The sequence below is a fragment of the Notolabrus celidotus genome, chromosome 1, assembly GCF_009762535.1.
Source record: "Notolabrus celidotus isolate fNotCel1 chromosome 1, fNotCel1.pri, whole genome shotgun sequence".
Taxonomy (NCBI): Eukaryota; Metazoa; Chordata; class Actinopteri; order Labriformes; family Labridae; genus Notolabrus; species Notolabrus celidotus.
The window spans coordinates 9967072-9986281 of NC_048272.1; the positions used below are offsets into that span (position 1 = coordinate 9967072).

At 41.7% G+C, this 19210-nt stretch overlaps 1 protein-coding gene across 1 annotated transcript in view; it reads right to left on the bottom strand.

The window, feature by feature from the left end:
• The window catches only part of cacna2d2a (calcium channel, voltage-dependent, alpha 2/delta subunit 2a), a 183476-nt gene that overhangs the window by 76121 nt on the left and 88145 nt on the right, over positions 1-19210 (bottom strand). Inside the window, 1 exon segment of the mRNA XM_034673948.1 lies at positions 11442-11501. Within this exon segment, the coding sequence (XP_034529839.1) occupies positions 11442-11501 (60 nt within the window).

Sequence of the window (19210 nt, forward strand, 5' to 3'; positions counted from 1 at the left end):
GAAGGTCACCAAAATGCCTCTTTATAATGCCAAGTCAATAAAGAGTCTAGCAGCAAACTGGAAATTAAATTGTTGGCCTGGAAGAAAGAAGAAAGCGAGAGAAACACTGAGTGAAAGTGAAACTCAGATAAAGGAGTGTATGACAGAGGCCTTGGGCGCGGCTGCTTCTCTCCTTCTTTCCCTCTCCCTCTCTCTTGCTCTCTCATTGGCATGCTCTGCATCTCCAGGCTTTTAAGCGATTAGGGAGCTGCTGAGACCATGGCGTCCAAGCATAGCTCCATGCAGATGTTCATTTGTATGCCAATAAACAAATGTGCCCCCAGATTAAAGCTCCAATACACAGTGCAAATTCAGCAAAGTGAATGACATTCTCCATGCACATCTCATCAATGTCCTGCTCATCTTCGCATGGAGCAGCATGCCTCCTCTAACGGCACTCCCACTTCAAAGACTCCTCTAAAGATGGGCAGTTACCCGAGAGATGGAGAACAGAGGGGGACAGTTGAGGAAGAGCTTTAAACTTGATTATTGTAGAATTAAAAATACATTAAAAAATCTAAAGGTTACATAAGGCGTGTTACATTTCATGCCCCCAATTTCTACCCATGAATCTGCAATTTCTGCTCCTTAAATTTGTCTTTGTAAACAGCCTCCAGGTCACAGAATTATTCTTCTTTTTCTCCCTCCATTTCCCCCTCTTTTTCTCCCTCTCCCATTACTGCATTTCTGTCTCTTTCTTTCAAAGCCTGACACTTCCCCTTGGTAAAAGCAGTCAAATCATTCTGTGAATATTCCAACCCTGCGATAAGGAAAGAAGGCTTTGTCCTGCTGCACTCTGGGTAATGCTGCTCTCCATTGTTGGCTGACAGGGCTCCATTGAGGAGCAGGTTTTAACGCTGATAGCATCACCCCACTGCATGGTCATAGTGCCAGATAAAAAGCCTATCCAACATGACACACGCATGCCAACACCTCCCAAACAAGCCCCCAATCTGATCATCGGAGGGGAAGCAGGAAAGAGGTGCTGTAACACCAAATAAAGACAAATAAGATAAACAGGCCATGGCAATATTAACACTATCATGGGATTCCACAGGGATTTGATAAGGAAATGCAATTATCCAAGTCTAAACATTTTTACAGCATATGTATCCGGGCTGACCAATCACAAACAATCGTATTCATCCCGGACCTGCCTGTCCAATCACAATGCAGCTTGGTGACACTGAAGCGCCACTTATCTGAACAAAATGTTTCCAGGTTCCATCTTTCCTGAAGGGTTGAATAGAGCTTTTTGCAGCCATTTTACCACTGCAAGTCCATAGAGTCCTGAAAAGTCACCACCTCCTCCTCTTTACATGCAGACTGAGAGTGGCCAATCAACAATCAGCGCCAGCCAAAGGAAACCTGTTATTTCCGACCCTGTAATCATTTCCATCAGATGCCTTGCTGTCCCTTACAATGATTTGAACATTCAAATGACAAAGAGAAGCCAGCTTTAAGATATCTGCAGACGGGCACCAAGGACAGCCTGGACAGAATGCAGCAAGCAAAACTCGGGCAGGTATCTCTCTCTCTGCTGCAGCCCGTCACCACTCACAATAACAACATGGCTGCTTGGATACTTTACTTTCCTGGAACACTCTTGTAGACTTTCATGCAGTGAAGCTGGAAATGTACATCTTTTCTTACTTCATCATGTAGATGAGAGAGACAATATGGGTAAGACATTCTTGAGTACGCCCAAGTTGTAATCAGAATTCTTTAAAGTTCCACCACAAGTCAACAAGAGTTGTGACACGGTGTAAAACATTTATTAAAACAGAATGTCATGCTTTGCAAATCATTTGATCCTTTAGTTAATTTAAATTAGTGCAAAGAAAACTAATACAATGTTTTTTTTAGAATTTAAAAATGTTATGGTTTTATGACAAATGTATGCTCATTTGAATGTGATGCCAGCAACACGTTTCAAAACAGTTTGGACGGGTACAACAAAAAACTCATGTAATGTCATGTAATGCCAAAAAATAGAACTGGAAGAACATCTCCGAACTAATTACATCAATCTGCAACACGTTATTGATATGACTGGGTATTCAAAGGGAATTCAGAGAGGCTGAGTCTCTCAGGAGTAAAGATAAGAACAGGTTCACTACTCTGTCAAAGACAGGGTGCGGAAATTGTTCAACAATTCCAGAATAATTTCCTGACATCAAAATTCAGAGAATATGAAAACCTCATCAACTACAGTGCCTATTATCATTAAAAAATTCAGAGGATCTGGACAAATCTCTGCACAAAAGTTATAAGGCCGATAAATGATGCTTGATGGCCATGATCTTGGTGCCCCTCAGTAACCACTACATAAAAAAAGACATGACACTGCAGTAGAAATCCCTGCATGGGCCCGAGCCCATTTAAGATACACAGAGGCAAAGTAGAAGATTTCAAATCAGCATTTGACATTCATTTTGGAAATCATGGGCACATCCTCAGTTCTAGAGAAGGAGGACAATCCTGCTTGTTATCAACACACAGTTACAAAGCAAGCATCGATGGGGGTTTGGCAAATAATCACATTGAGTGATAAATATGGCTGTTAAAAGACATTAGGGTGAGTTTTGTTGAAAACACTACTTTTTCGTGTACAGAACAAGAGATAAGAGGTATCACTTTGTCCACAATGGGTCGCCAAAATTGATATAAATCAAAAGTTCCTCACAGCAGCTTTAAAATAAGCAAAACATTTTCAGAAAACAATAACATTTTTCATTTCAACATTTCATATGTTGTCTTTGGACTATTGCCAATTAAAGCTGGGGTTGTTAGTCAGATTTAGATACACTTTGTGTTATACTGGTTAAAATGATCTTTATGTCCTGATGGCAATCAATACATAATGTGTTCTTAAAAAAGAGTGGAAAAACGCTGCTATCTACAGCCGGAGTAAACCTGGGAAAACACCAACCAATCCCTGCCATCAGGAGCCAATTTATGAAACCAATCAAATCCCGTCCTGCCACTCCGCCCGCCTCCTGCACGTACATTTCATGTTTGTTTGTGTTTTTCATTTTCACTGTTGGTGTTTTCTTACCGCTGAGTGAGACATGAGCTGACGTAGTGCAAAACACAATCAATGTGCTGAGGACCAGTTTTCAATCGGTCACCATCATATGGTTGTGAATCAGAGGCACTCGTGCACTCGGGTGTCGTTCTGGAGGAGCTTCAAGGGAAGGGGGAGAGGGGTTAGACAGAGTCCTGAGGAAATGCTACATTCAAATGAATGCTAGTCTCCCGTGACTACCAAACCTAGCTTTAAGCATAGGGGTTGAATGATTTGCAAACCATCAACTTCTGTTTTTAATCAACATTTTACACAGCGCCCCAACTTTATTGAAGATGGATTGTAAATGTAATAATTCAAAAAGAATAATGAATAATGAAATACAGAAGTGCTATCTGTCCAATTTTGTTTCATTTTATTAAATTACCCTGCCCTGACCAGAAGGGCCTTTAAAATAACATTTCATGGGTGTTGGTCATGTTTTGAAATGGGAAAATCAAGGTCTGCAGTGTGGCTCACTGGATTTCTCTGACTATTGATTCTCATCTCCTGTGAGGCAGGGAGATCGATCAGTGGGATTTAGACATGGGGGCCACTTTCTCAACCCTCCCCCATGGCTAGCGCTTCATCACAGTTGGACGTACTCCTACTGACTAAAGGCTTACTGAAACACCTGAACTTTTATCCCCTTGTTTTTTGTTTTTTTTATATTGGAGTTTCTCGTGAACTGTTCCTATACTTCACTGCTCCTGCTATTCTGAGTCACCCAAGACTGCAGAAAGTCTCCCCACTCAAGTGTGGAACAGCCTGAGTTTTCAAGAGGTCTCTCTCGAAGCAGCAGAGAAACACTACGGGTGAGATCAGAAAAGACGCACGGGGTGATTTAGAGAAAGGAGCTGTAGAAGAGAAGGGGGAAAAATGGAAGAAAAGGACATTTCTACCTTGGAGAGCACCACTTAAACAAATTACAGCCGTCTGCAATCAAGAAGCTGAAATTACCAAACCGTTGGGTCACCACAGCAACCAAAGACTTGATAAAAGCTGTGAGAAGAGCAGTAGCTGATGGAGAGTGAGGGGACGCACCAGGAGAGCAGAGGACGAGAGAATAGAGGAGCTCAAGAGGAGAACAGGAGGGAGACGCTTTACTCAAAGTCTGCATTGACTTTATACAAACTGATCAGCTGATCAAATGCAGCTCGATCCGTATTGTGTGTAAGATCCATTACAGATGCATCAGACTATGAGTAAGTTAACTTCTACTCAGGCACCCTCACTGTCAGATACATTTGATATGGAGGAAGTTTTGTAAAATAGTATACTGTTTAGGACTTTCTCTCCACACAGCCCCTCCTCATTTCTTTCCCTTCCAGTGGCGAGCAGATGGAAGTCTGTTGCATGGCTCAGGATTCAGTGATAACACTGTTTATGAGTTCTATTACGTGCTCGGCAGGCTGCAAGCGCTCTGTCTCTAAGCAGCCATAAGAAGTTTAAAAAAAAAAAAAAAACAGCTCACAATGAAAATAGGTGTATTTTATTTGTGATTACACAACTTGTGGCTATGCTTATCGTTGTTTGAAATAAGCTCTGCGCATTTAAAAAGGGCACATAGCTGTATTTCCAACTCCCACTCTGGCCTCAGCTATGGAGATCTCTTTGAGTTTTGGTGTTTGTGGTGCTGACACAAGACTGTAGAAAAGAAAAATATTTCAATTTCTGCATTTGGCTTATAAAGGTCTGGATCTACCTTTCAAAATAAGAGGCTGATGTTTTAGAACTGCGGAAATAAGCAAAACATGAAAGTCAGTGACTATAGAGTGAGTTACAGATAACTTGCTTTTAACTACCCGCTTGCTAACTTTAACTTGATCCCTATTCTCTGATTCGTTTAATAAAGTTTATTTTGCATCAAAGCAAGAAAACATTTGCACCCTCTCTCTTCTGTTTCGTGCTTGATGAAAATCAGAGCTTTGACAGCATTTCCAAAAGATAAGTAGAGAGAAATAACTGAGAATTGACATGTTAAGAGTAGAGTGTGACGAACTTTAAAAACAGGGTGAGGCTTCTTCTCATTTTTGTCTATTTTACCAGAATCTAAATTTGAATCTGTCAAAGGCAGCCCTCCTAAGACTAATGTATTCTGTGGCTAATGGAGCCGGTAGCTTCAAGGGCCGGGCTGAGAGTCACCACAATGATTCTCACTCATTTCCTCTGAAGGGCCAATTATCTCAAATAGAGGCATTATTAAAGGAGCCGAACTTGGTCAAGTGAACAAACCCTTGCCACTTTAGCCTGTGCCCCTTGCACTTAAGGTCATGTTCCACCTCTGAGGGAAGCTATTCTAACTTTAGGGTTCAAAATGTGGCTGAAATACTGGCTAGATTTTGCTTTAGTATGGTTAAAAGATGACTGAGAACAATGAATGGGATTAGCACTGAGAAGGAGAACACTGTAGCTTATGTACTTCATGAAGGTTGGCGATATTACAGAGTTTCATATGAGCACATGTATGAAAAGCGAGAAAGAGGTCACATGAACACCACAGTTATGTATGAGAGTGGGTGGCTGAGTGGAGATGAAGAGAGACACAGGCAGAGACAGAAGAAGAGATTGTGTTGTCCTATGATGAAAGGCTTGATTGATTAGAGAGTGATGATTGCAGTAAATGGCCTGGAAGATGGCTCCATCTCTGTTTCCCGTTTCCTCCGTCTTTTTTACCTTCTCCCTTCACTCGCTTGCTTTCTCGCTTTCACCTCTCTCTCCCCTTCCCTGCCTCTATTGGTCACCCCCCTCTCCCTGGTTTCATCATGGTAACCCATCAACAGAGTGCCTCTCTCTCCCCTAATGGCACAGCTATTAGCACTAATGCATTTCAAACGTACAGCAGCTGCCACATCACAATCTGATGGAAAGTACATGTCTTCCTCCGATCTCCACAATCTCCGTCCTTTCTCTCGTCCAATCTTGTGTCTCTGTTCCGATGTGTCACACTTTGTGTCAACTCTCCTTCAGCCAAGTGACAGCGGCCATCATCTGTAGCCGGCATATGATGTAAATTGAGTGGTTAAACAACCCATTGATGATAATGTAGCTGCTAATATATTGTTGATTGGTTTGAAAATGATGCAGACAGAAAATCATTTAGCATTTTATAAAATTAGCAGCATGGTTTGGTTTGAAATAACTTTAAAAAGTTGCCAACTTATTGAGACTCCAGAAAACTAGTTTTTATCATTTTTTAATTCCTTGTGCACTTCAGAGGAATTAAAAATCAAAGGGTGTGATTTCAACATTAGCTGGATTACTTTAGGATTATGGGGTAGGTATGGGCGTTAAAAACTTAAACTACTGTTCACTTTTCTCTTTGTTTGGGTCTCCACCACCAAAAATTTAAACTTTTAATAAACTAAAACTAGCTGCTCACTTTGTCTTGGTGCTGAGCAGGTAGTGTACAATCAGTCTAAGAGCCTCGTCCTCTGACAGAGGAGGTGGCAGGGTAGAGCTTGGTTTGGCTACAGCCATACTAAGCTTACTTGTTCCATTTTCATTTATTTTTTACAGTTACTACTACTAACCTGGTCACACAGCGCCTCCACATCCCCAAAGAAAATGCAGTGAAGTAAAGTGATGCAGTGAACCCCTAACACTGATCTGAGCTCTAGTGCAGATCTGACATCAACGTGTATCACTGTCCAGAGATCAGTGGTTGTCGTGCTTTACTGTGCTGCGCATCTCTACGTCACTCACGTGAGCATGTAGAGATGTACTGTCAGTTTGCTAACAGCTGGCTGTTACTTAGACCATCAAAGTAGTGAGTCATTACATCTGAATCCAACCACAACAACGGACTGTGCTCCTTTGAAAATCATGAATAATAGGGGAGCTGTGGAAACTTGGTCATGTCTTATGAACTTACTGTCTGTCTGTCTGTCTGTCTGTCTGTCTGTCTGTCTGCCTGCCTGCCTGCCTGCCTGCCTGCCTGCCTGTCTGTCTGTCTGTCTGTAACACTACAACACATGGGGTTGTACATCACTGTACCGTACATAATATTTTGACACTGATTTGAACCCCACCACTTTATAGATAAGCTAAAAATAGATAAATAAAAAATAAACTAAAAACTGCCACTGCTTCTTTCCACTGATAACAAAGACATTCAAAAGCCACAAGCAATTTGTGAGATCCTTATTTTCATAAAGAATATTGATTATAGCAGCTTTAAAGTTTTGCACAGGGGCCTGCTTCATCAAACCAAACTAGACTCTACTGAAAGCTGTTTAAAAAGATTGTAATAAAAGCGTTGAACTCTGCACATGTTCCCACAGAGGGGGGAGTATTATGTAATCATGAGAATGTTGCTTGTACTATTCATGTAAAAAGATTTGCTAACTGTGGGCTAACAATTACTGTTAAACTCTCAGTATTAGTCATTGTCACTGAACCCACACATGACCTGTGCTTAAGTAGGCCAAGCCCAGCATTTCGCATACAGTCAAACAGCAAGAGACACAAGATAAGCAGCTTTGAGTTTTTTAATTTTAGGATATGAGAAATATTTCTTAACTCTTTTTATAACAGGTCCTCACAATCAAAAACAGACAACTTAACATATGTTAGATACAAAAGATTTATGGAGACCATATCCCCAAAAATATCTTTAGGGGTCCAGATTTATTTTGATTTGATTTATCATTAATGGCTTACAGATGTCAGCTAGCTGCTTAATCATCTAATTGTCTATATCCACATTGGAAATATATCACAACCTGACAGGCCCATCAATACCTTCATTAAAGATATATGGTATGAAAATGAAGCTACTCAAAATGTCAAGTGTCAGAATATATCAAACTGCTATAATAATAAATATTACAACAGCTTGTCACACACATTACGCTGGTTCCAGCTGGCAGCATCACTGGCAGCATATGGTGCTCAAGTCTAATCTGGTGTTTGCCACATTTTATCCAACACTTAACTATTTTTTAGAAAACCCAGCATATGAGAGCCTTTCCATGAACGGCACCAACATTTATCATTAATATCACTCAATAAAAGTGATTCAAATATAGTTAGTGAAAGCGGCTTAAAGGCATTATTGCTCATTGGAGACTGAGAGGAGGAACTTTGTCTTCAGAAGTTCATGACTGTTTATTCAAGAAGAAGAGCAGGTTTTTATTAAGAGAATAAGGGATAACACTTTTACTGGGCCAGTCTTTCATAGATAATTAATAAAGTCTTTTGTTTTAACCCAAAGGATGAAATAAGATCACTAATTTTTGCTTGCTGGCTGTATTAATTAAGTTTTATAGTTGTGCTTTGAATGTGTGTGTTTCTGTTGAATATTTAAATCTGAGTGAAAGGCCAAGCTGCCCTGTAGACCTCCTCACTGTGAATATTGCTTAAAAAGTGCCTAACGCTGGTATTCCTTGGTGTTCAGGGAGGGAAAACTATTAAAAGCAGTAAAGCATTCTGAACTGGCAAACACCCAGGCAATCATATCACCGAGAGAAATGCAATTTCTCTGCGGGAAAAAAACATTTAAATCCCTTCCTAAACATTGTATATAGACACATTCAGCTACTGGGTAAAAGCTGTCAGAGCCAGGATTGTTTCATAGCCTTATTCAAACAGAAAAATGTGAAATAAGCTATATGCTGATGCTATCCAGAAAGTTGCTCTGCTTTTTGTCTTCCAATTTCCAGTACACAAAACAAAGAAGATGTTTTGCTGATTCTTCGTCATCCCTATGAGAATCACAAAACAGCTCAGAAATGACTGCATTGTCTTGGGATGACTCTTTTGCCAACACAATAGTCGAGTGTCACACAGGGATGGGCACCTGACCTTGAGAACGGCAATTCAACACTTTAATGTCTATTTCACACACCATTTCATTCCGATGGATCTAAAACCCCAGACGACCACCACAACAGTTATTACGATCAACATTTTGACATCCATAACGTCCAGCAGTCAGGACGGACGGTCCGAAAACCGGTCCTGTAGTTAGGTCCAGGAAAAGCATGAAACTATGTGTGTGTGTGTGTGTGTGTGTGTGTGTGTGTGTGTGTGTGTGTGTGTGTGTGTGTGTGTGTGTGTGTGTGTGTAGGAGAGAGAAACTGAGGTCCTCCCTTTGCTACGGTAACAGCTGTGATGGCAGCCGCTGTGAGGAACAGGCGTGTCATTGAGTTTCTATGATGTCACCAGTTTGGCGAGGCGAGCAGATGGGCTGGGCCAGGTACCTAATCTGCCATTAATGAACACATACAAATAAGTAACTGCTCACTTATAAACAACCACTTTATGCTGTTCCCAGACTGGAAACCACACTGGCACACAAACACACTCCTACAAGCCTACCTCACCTACAGTGGACTATCATTCTTCACTGACCACCTGTAGTGACTGCAGGATACAAAGATAAAAGAGACAATTTTACTTTCATGAAAAAAAAATGAAAGTAACATGTGTGAAAGGGTCATTAAAATCCTGGCTCAAGCCTGTAAGAGGACTGTAAAGAATGGTCTTAGACATTTACAGCATGAATTGTAAAAAAAAAAACTCCATGACTTTGTCTCAGTTCAAAGCCTGAAGAAGAGAGGACCTCAATGTACCCTGTTGCTAAATATGCAACAACATTTAAGTTCCCTGTTAGATAGGTAGGCAAGTTCACATGCACACACACACAAAATATTCTATCAAAACGCACTGTCTCTCATGCATAGACACCTTTCTCTTCATTTGACAGACTGCTCCACCCGCTAGTTTAAGATGCAACGCATTTCTCCTAATATGCCCAAAGAGCATGCAGCCCTAATCTAATTAGAGTGTCAGTCAGCAGAGTGTTCACCCAAAGAGAAATTAGGAAAGTGCAAAATCTACAAACAGGAAAAAAAATTCTCTTGCAACGATGTGGCATATCTACCTCTCCCACTCCTGCTCCCCCCACTACCTCTTTGTGAGTTTTTTAAATGGTTTCACAGTCGCCCCTGCTGAGATTCATTACCTGGCCTGATTATAAAGGCAAATGAAATCAGCTGCAATACATTATTAATAGAGGCGAACTATTAGGATTCATTTGAAGCATTTGCAGCAATATGATATATTCCAACAGTTTTCATGCCTGATTAAAAACACATACAAATTACAACAAATGTATATGAATGTGAAGGAGGTGTAGAGGGTGTTGACTGTACAGAAAGTCAAACAGGAGGAAGAGAGGAAGAAAAAGACAGGAAGGTGAAAGAGTAGAAGCAGATGGGGAGAAGAGTATTTGGCAGGGGCGGGGTGGATTAAAGCAAGTGCTGACTTTTCCACTTGAGGAGGTATTGATGCCATATTGGATGCAGCTACTCATGAACAGGTGTGCCGTGTGTGGTCACCGTGACCCCGGCTCCACTTCCTGCATGGCTACACCGCAGATTGAGGTGCATCGGAGCTGGGCAGAGAGAGGCAGGCATCAGCCCCCCTCAGGCCTAAGACGAAGGGACAGTCGCACTGCAGCGTCCTCCCTTGGACCAGCAGGAAAGGAGGGATGAAGAGAGGAGGTAGCAGCCCAGCCAACCCAAGACTACAGCTTCAGAGTGTAAGCAACCATGAATAAAAATGGACTTTGCAGGGAAGTAGGGCTCATAATTATTCGTTTTAAATCAGTTAAAGCCTTTTCTCAAATATCCCCCAGGAGGCACTGGGTTAAAAATCCATTTGTGGGAAGTGTACCATGACAGTGAGCTCGTCTCCCTGGAGACAGAGGATATGACAGGAGGGAATGTGCATGTGTATCTGTTGGATGAGGCTATATATATGTGTGTGTATGTGTGTGTGTGTCTGTGCATCAGTATGCATGCATGTTTGTGGGGCATTTGAGTGTTTGTAAATTTGAGAGTCAGTGGAGCACACAGGCTCACAAACACACAGAGACAAACACACAAACCAGAATAATACCATTTCTCCTTTTTGGGGGATTTCAAAAGCGGATCTCTTGTGTTTTAAAGGTCAGCTGCAAGAGGATATAATGTTCAACTTACTGTGGAAATAAAGCAAACTGAAGGTGCTCAGATTATACTGAAGACCATCAAAATATCAACTCCAAACACAAGCAAGTTATTGCATACAAATGGGACTGTGTCGGTGTGCTACTGTTCCTCTCGCTTGAACAAAGGTACGTTTTATTACCACATTGTCTCTGTGATGCTGATCACATTGTCATTAAAGAGTTACAAGTAAGAGGGAAGAATATCTAAAAGGAGTGGAAATTGGGAAAGAGATGGGTAAAGGCACAGGATAGGAAGATAAACCAGTTTTCCTGGAATTAAAAGAATAAATAAGAAGAGGTCTTGGAGAAGAAGGGAGAGGAGCAGGCGCCCTACTTTACCGTCACACCGTCTTGCCATACATGCTCCTGCTGAAGCTGCTCCGCCTCCCTGGCCAGTTTCTACAAGGAAACATAAAAACAGCAGTGTGAGTGTCAAAAGTCAGTCGTACATTGATTTAGGTGTGTACATATATCAAGGGAGAGACAGACAAACAGATAGGAAGCTGTGAACAGTGACCTTGTGCCTTACAAGAATGAGTACAGCTATACAGCGCAAAACACAAACATTTTTTTCCCTTCATTTTACCGGTCCAATTTGTAGTTTCCTTATCCCAATAAAGGAAGAAATCAGAATTTTTTTATGTATTCAAAACCCTCGATCAGTTGAAGGTTCTGGTGGGTATTTTATTCAAAAATTTTTCAAACACAATAGTTTCCTGGATAAATCAAAAATGTCCAGAAGCAACATAACTGCAATTTCCTTTACAAATAAAAAAAACAAATTGAGGGAATACAGGCAATGTGTGGTTGGTGTGACTGACAGCTTAACTGGCAGGGGACTGGGTCAGAAGGTTAACAAATTTGTTAGCCACAGGCTAACGGGCAGACTAATATTATCAGCTGGACTGAAGCAAATCCACACCAGTTCTAATTCAAACAGACTGAGCTTGACATTTGAAGGTGTTAGTGGGTTTTTTTTTAACTGTGTAAACTTCTCCCTAGTAACAGTTTGTTTGGCAGCAAGATATTCTATACTTATAAAGACAAACATTAGAGAGAGGGTTATGTTTGCTCTGATTCAAAATTCATAGCTTTAGCTGCAGTCAAGTGTCTGAGTCGCATGAAAATACAGCTCAAGGAACACAGTTACTTTGACATATGATGGAAAACCCCAACTAGTATCTCATATTCATGAACATGCTATTTTAATTTGAAAATGATCAACACTGTTACATGGCATGTTAGGTAAACCAGTGGTCATGTCTTTTATTTTTTCACACGTCTTTCTTGAATACATTCAACTGTTAGACATCAAAAGGGAATTTCTTTTTGTGTCGAGTTGGGCGCCCCCTGTGGACAAAGTGATTGCTCTCATTTCTTTGCTTATCTTGTCCAGAACATTTTTAAGTAGTGTTTTCTGACAAAAAATCTCATCCCTCAGTCAGTCATGTGGTCTGAAACCTACTCCCTCGCAGTGGTTACAGGCATTAAAAACTACAATGTAGAAATTGTCAGTCTTCTTGCTGATGGTCTTGTATGTCTTTGTAGCTCAATGTTAATTAATGTTTTTTCATAGGCAGCTAAAAACTTCAAGCTTTAAGTTCAAGGTTAAGTAATTGTGTCTCATAGGAGGCAGGAAAATTGTCTTTGAGAAGAAATGTGAGAACATTTGTTCAAGATAATACAAGTTTCTGAGAGATTCGTAGCCTAGTCATAAATCTATTTACTGGGTACAGACTACAGAAATAACAAGCCATAGATTCACAATTTAGCACGTACATTTCAAGCATTAATAATGTCTGTGATCACATGCTAACAAGCATATGGACAGTATATCCCTCTGTATGAGTAATGTATGTAATATATGATATGTAAAGTAATGTAAAATGAATTCTTGATATCTTTTCCCCAGAGAGGACATGACATCCAGTTTTCAAACTGAGTGATATTTGTGGAGTGTTGATATGTTGGATTTCTTTCTATAACCCATACGTCAGATAAAAAAGGTATTATTCTCATCTCAAACTAGTAACAAACACCAGCTCCCTTGAATGTGCTTAGTGTGATGAGGCTTAGGCTTATATACGAAGAAGCTTTATGTACAGGCTTCTCATATAGAAAGTCGGTTGGAAATATGGCAAAGCCTCCCTGTCCCCTTCCCCCACCCCAGCCCTCCCACTCATGGCCCAGTATCTAGGTTTCCCCTGGCCTCTAGGGGGCAAACTTGTTCATGTCCCAGAAAAGTGTGATCAGCCATCAAGTCCCTGGACTCTGAAATTACTAACACTATTTAGACCTCTGCTACAGTGTGAGCTTGTTCGTTTGTGAAGCCAGTCTGAAGGAACCAGAACCCAGCCTTCTTCCATGGGAGGCTTTTTATCTACCAAAAACACACAAGATGTAAACTCTCATTATAGGTAAAGCTGTCCTTTTTCTATGAAGAGTCACACCCACTACATCGCAGCAGACCCGCCCACTTTTGGACACAACACAGCTCTGGCTCCTCTCAGGCTCAGAGGACCAGTCTGGGCTCTTAAGGATGTTCTTTAGGGACATTAGAGGAGTGAAGTGGCTAAAAGTATACGTACATAATTCAATATTACTGACCCAATTAGTGACCCAATCATTTCAAGTCTTCTGTGTCTGTATGCTTCTGTATTACGCTTTTAATCACCTGAACAAGACTTAAATAACAATGATAAGGCTTCATTCATTCCCCAATGAGACAAAGACAACTGAAACAATGGGAGGAGGATCTAATTAGCCCATTGAAATTATCACCAAAGAGTCCATTTAGAAGAGGAAGTAATTGTGTGGCTTTTCATTAGAGAGGGTCAGTCTTGCTAAAGGGCAGCGCAGCTGTGGTAATCTCTTGTTGAAACTATCAACACAAGGTTTTTTCAATTAGGGATAAACACTGAGCGGCTGAACAATAATCCCACTGCATTTACAGCTCTGAGATCAGCCTGAAAACTAAAGCCATATGATTTCCTTGTATCATAACAGCTGGTAGATGTGTTTTGTTTTGTTTTTAATACGCAAAGTTCCTTTTGAGAATAAACTAAAATAAGTTAGCCCTGCAGAACTGATTCCACTCATTTCCCCCATCAACCCTCTGTCATGATCTTTGATCCAACCAGCTTTTCACCCCTTCGGCTCAGTCTTTTTCCCAGCATTTAATCTGTCAGTAAGAATCTCTACTTTGTCCCTTTAGAAAATCCATTTCTTTCCCTCTGAGTGGTCCACACATCCTTTTTTCCCCCAGCTCTCTGTTTGTCTCGCTGCCTCTCCCTTCAGTATTTTTTTCCTCCCTCTCCCTCAGGTCGGCCACCATTTCTCTGGGACCCTATCTCTTCCCCTTAATGCAGTCCCCCCTGCTCCAAAACAGCCATGTGTCTTCATGTGTCTTTCCTTCCTCTGTGTTGGAAGCAGATGGATGGGCAACACAAACAGCCAATGAATCAGAGTGAGAGATGTGGGAGGGAGGGGGGCAGGGATATATCATCTATGCTGGTGGCTGGAGCCCAAGCAGCTTAGAGCCCTGGATGAGCATAGTGAGATCAGCACAGTACAGCACAGATAAGCTTGGTGCAGGCCCACACAAAACTGCAAATAACACTACAGCATACAGGCATAAAGACAACAGGGAAGTTGACACCGTGCGCACGGTCCTCTAATGTTATTGCCATTGTAACCTTGACAGGAAATGCATCACATGTTGGGCCGTTTGTCATCGAGCCTCAGGCAAGGTCAAGAACCATAAACACAACTCTGTAATAGATCGTGGCATGTGAAGTGCCACCACAGCCCACAGCTGTAATCAGCATGCAATGGTGGATTTGAGGTATGCAAACCGTGTATATAATGGTACAGGTGATGGTGTAATTGTTCTATAGCCATAGAGCTGGAGTCCGAGACCCCTGACAGTGAGAAGCTGTGCTCTTTCACTGTGAACTCACAGAGCAGGAAGACAGCAGGGGGAAGAAAATATAGAAGAAGCGCAGCATGAAGCGATTAGGATCTTTAATATTCATAACTGTTGGGTTTGCTCTGTTCCATAGGGGAGCAGTTTAATCACTCGAAGTCATGTTATTTCACAGGGAATGACAGCACACCAGGGATTGACAGTGTCATGCTGTGGTGAGCGCCAACTCGACGCCCTGACGCCGCTTGTGTGATTGCCGCAGCCTGTTAGGCCGCTTCCACTGAGCATTAACTTAAAGGGCACTCAACAAACTGTATTGTCGTCTGTGTGATCTGGAGGGACACTCCAAAACCAGCCCTACAATGTGTGTGTTTGAGTGAGAGGGCACTTGAGGAAACACGACACGGTCCGTACGTGTGATTGCAGCCCTGAATCGAGCTACTTCACATGTTCTAAATGACCCCCTCAGCTCGGTTTTCTGGTACCGCTCAAGTCACCTTGGGGACCAAAAGACTGTGAAATGACTCTGGCTGAGGTCACTTAACCTTCTCAGAGCGACTTATGCAGGGAGGGAAGACCCTTAGTGAATTTTACAGTGATTGGCTGCCGTGTACAGTGACAATCATAATGGAAGCTGTTAATCTCTTTGAAGGAAGGCGGCTAAATATAGAACTGCTTTTTTAAGGGTCCTCCTCACATTGTTGAATCAAATATCCAACATCACAAGAAGAAACTACATCTTCACTCTGTGTACTGACCAATCTTGAACAATATGCAAAAATATGCTGTGTGCAATTACAGTTTAATTGCCATAATGATATGAAGTGCTAGAAATAATAAAATATTGAAGAGTTCATATTAGCTATAACTCAGATTCTATGTCCATCTGCTGTTCCTCCGGAGTCCAAAATAAATCCAGAAGACATTTTTTTACCCTCTAAACTGGCAGCAATTTATTTGATGGTGGCTGATTGATAGCTTTAGCTTCATCTCACTGAATTTAAATGGTGTGAAAGCATGGCCATGAAACCCAGGCTACCATCCATGTGGTAATATTTAGACATGCTGAGTGCAAAAGCATTGCTTGTTTACGTAGAATATTTGTATTATTTATTGGGATAAATTCAGAATTCTGGAATGTGTTTATTGCAAATACTAGGACAGTAAGAGGACTCAGTGGTATGTTCACTGAGAGAAAGATTGAAGGGCATGATACTGCAGGCAGTGTTCCTCAGAACATGTGAGGCCATGGTAATAACAGATATAGCAAGGAGCATTACATATTGAGTGGAAACTGCTGTGTTTCATGGCTGCTGACAAATTCATGTCACATCGAAATGTCACCACCCTGTCACAGCATGAAGAGCCACTGTAGTAGTGCAGAGAGGTGCAGTGTCATGCAGCAGTTAGTCCATTAGGGGGCAGCAGACTGAGTGTGCTCATGAGCTCCAGCAGCTCCAGCAGCAGCAGCGGCAGCCAGTGGAGCCTGTCAGAGTGAGAGCAGTCTGCTTTAAGCTCTTCATTCTGTCTTCTCCACTCGGCCGGGATTAAGGCCAATCATAGAAATCACTGAGTCAGAACCGTCCCACAATAACAGATGGAGGGACTTTCCACTCCAGAATTTTAAAACATCACAGACAAACTCACTTTCACTTCGCCTCGCACCCTCGCCGCTGCTGATCACCCCCTCCTCGCTCACCACAACCTTCCTTCATTCTCTCACCATTCTTTTATCTCTCCTCCTCGCTCGGCTGTTTATCCTGCCATCATGCTGTACTCCATTTCTCTCCATCTGTCTCACTTTACTGCCTTCAAACTTTTTTTCCCTCCTCTAAGGCCGTATTAATTCAAACCCCAGAGTTGGAAAAAAAAACTTCACAACACTTTAATTGACTTCAAATAGGATAGAACTTTTCAGCAATGCAGGGTGAAAAGGGAGGAAGCCTGAAATCAAATTACATATTTATATTTTTTGAAAATTGCATGACAAAACTTTTGTCCACTGTTGTGAAGACAGTGATCGTAAGAAAAGGCTCCTCCCTTCAGAGTGGCCAAACAATCATGAAGTCCACAATGAGGAGCAATAATGACCCTTAATTCCACGTCCCTGGTTAGTTTTGCTACTGGCATCTGGGTATTATAGTCCTTATTAGCCAACTCTGACAGAGGATCTGCATGGATGGGTGGGAGACCCTGTCTTTGTTCTGTGATCCAAAGCAGCCCGTGGCAGGCCCGTTTGCAGAGGCTATGTGTGTAGCTGCTATTGTAGCATGTGCTGAGATAATCCCTGCCTTTGTTACCCCCCCCCCCCCCGCCCACCCCTCATAATCCACCCCTACCCCTCCACAACGGAAATGTATTACACTTTCTTTTTCTCCACTCATTCCAGACCCCTCTCTGCTGTTTCCACGGAGACAGGATCTGGAAGACGCGAGCTGTCACCTACCAAAAGCAGCGGCAGCGGCAGCCACTCACCAGCTTTTCAAAAATCAAACAGCAGCTTTCTCCACTCCACACAAGCTCACAGGAACAGCATATCTCCCCTGTAGATTGGCAGCATTGTGCTGAAGCTGCTGTGTGGAGTTCAATGGGACAAGACAGGCAGCTGTCTTTACTTTGGAACAATACAGGAGCTCTGAGCAGCAGATAAACTCCTTCATAATGGCTCCTAAGAGCTACAATGAAAGTAATAAACCTTGATCATAGGCTCTTGTGTATTAATCAGTCCACCTCTAAGATTGTAATAAGGATATAATGAAATTCGATTATGTTAGGAGCAATGTCATTGGAGGAAAGAAGCTAATCAGATACATCAGTGGCTGCATGAGTACCTCCATAAAAACAATGCTAACTCTCTTTTAATGGAGCATGTTTGATTTCCATATTCAAAATGAAATGCATTTCGCTCATTAAACCCATTGACTGTATATAAAGATAAACAACACATCTTCACCTCCTGTTGTACTTATACATAGAGCCAAAATACCCCCATTACAGAGGCTGATATCCTGCACTGGTGACGTCTTTGGATTTTGGATTATTTTAAGCCGTAGTCTGCATAGCAGGAGTTGGCTGGTGAAGCCAGGAAACTGATATCCCACCCTATATTCAATTTACCAATAGAGCAGCAAAGAGCCTTCACATCCACACAGTCTTCAGCATAACAGCCTCTGGTGTTGGTCGATGGGACACTCACAGTTGTCAAAACTTTAATGACATCTACTTTAATGTTCATTATATTTTCTCTGACTGTTTTTCACATTTGATCATGTTGTCACACCTCTCATTAAAGAATAAAAAAAAGAAACTTCTCGGATAATTAACACTATGACATTAATAAGTGAGATATGATCTAATTATAATGACAGAAACCATGTTTCAGAAAAATCTGACGTGTAGTATTCATCTTTTTTGTAGTTTGGCCCAAGTCTCATCTCATTCTTGTAAACATGTCCCTTTAAGGGGGGTCAGCATTTGCCTAGTGGTTTAAGCAAGCCCCATACATAGAGGCTAGTCCTCGTCACAGTGGTCGCTGGCTTGACCCCCGGCTGGGGAGACCGGTTAAGGTATGGTTTTTGGCATCTACTTCAGTCAGTCAGGAGCAGCTTTAAACGTTTGGATTCATCTTTGAGGAGATGTCAAGTCATCCATCTTTTATAGTCTGTGAGTAGGAGCAATCTCACAAGAGCAAAGGAGCTTATTCAAATATAATAAAGACTGGCGGAGCACCTCAATGAAAACAACGCAAATTCTATTAGTCTTTTTTAATTAACAGCACTTTTTGTTTCATTTGAGATATTCTATTTAAAAGAATCTGCATTTCACTTAAACCAAAGGGCCTTCAAAGCCAAGTGGAAGACTCAAAATGGCACAAAAAGGGGTCAAAGACCATTGTGCTGCACATAATGATTTATTTCCACTAAATTCAACCTCTAATGGTAAGAATGCTATAAAAAGCTGTATACACTGTTCCCCTACACATGGGCACATCTGTACTCACAGAATATTGGGATATATTCAGCACAAGTTCAAAAACATAAAGTTTAAACAAGGTCACTGCAGGAGCATCGCTGTGAATCAACTGCAAACTGATGCGCAGCCCTGCCTGCTCTCAGGTAATCAGGTGTCTTACCTACAGGGTCCAGCAGGGGGCCCAGGGTGAGCGTGCAGGCAGGGCAGTGTG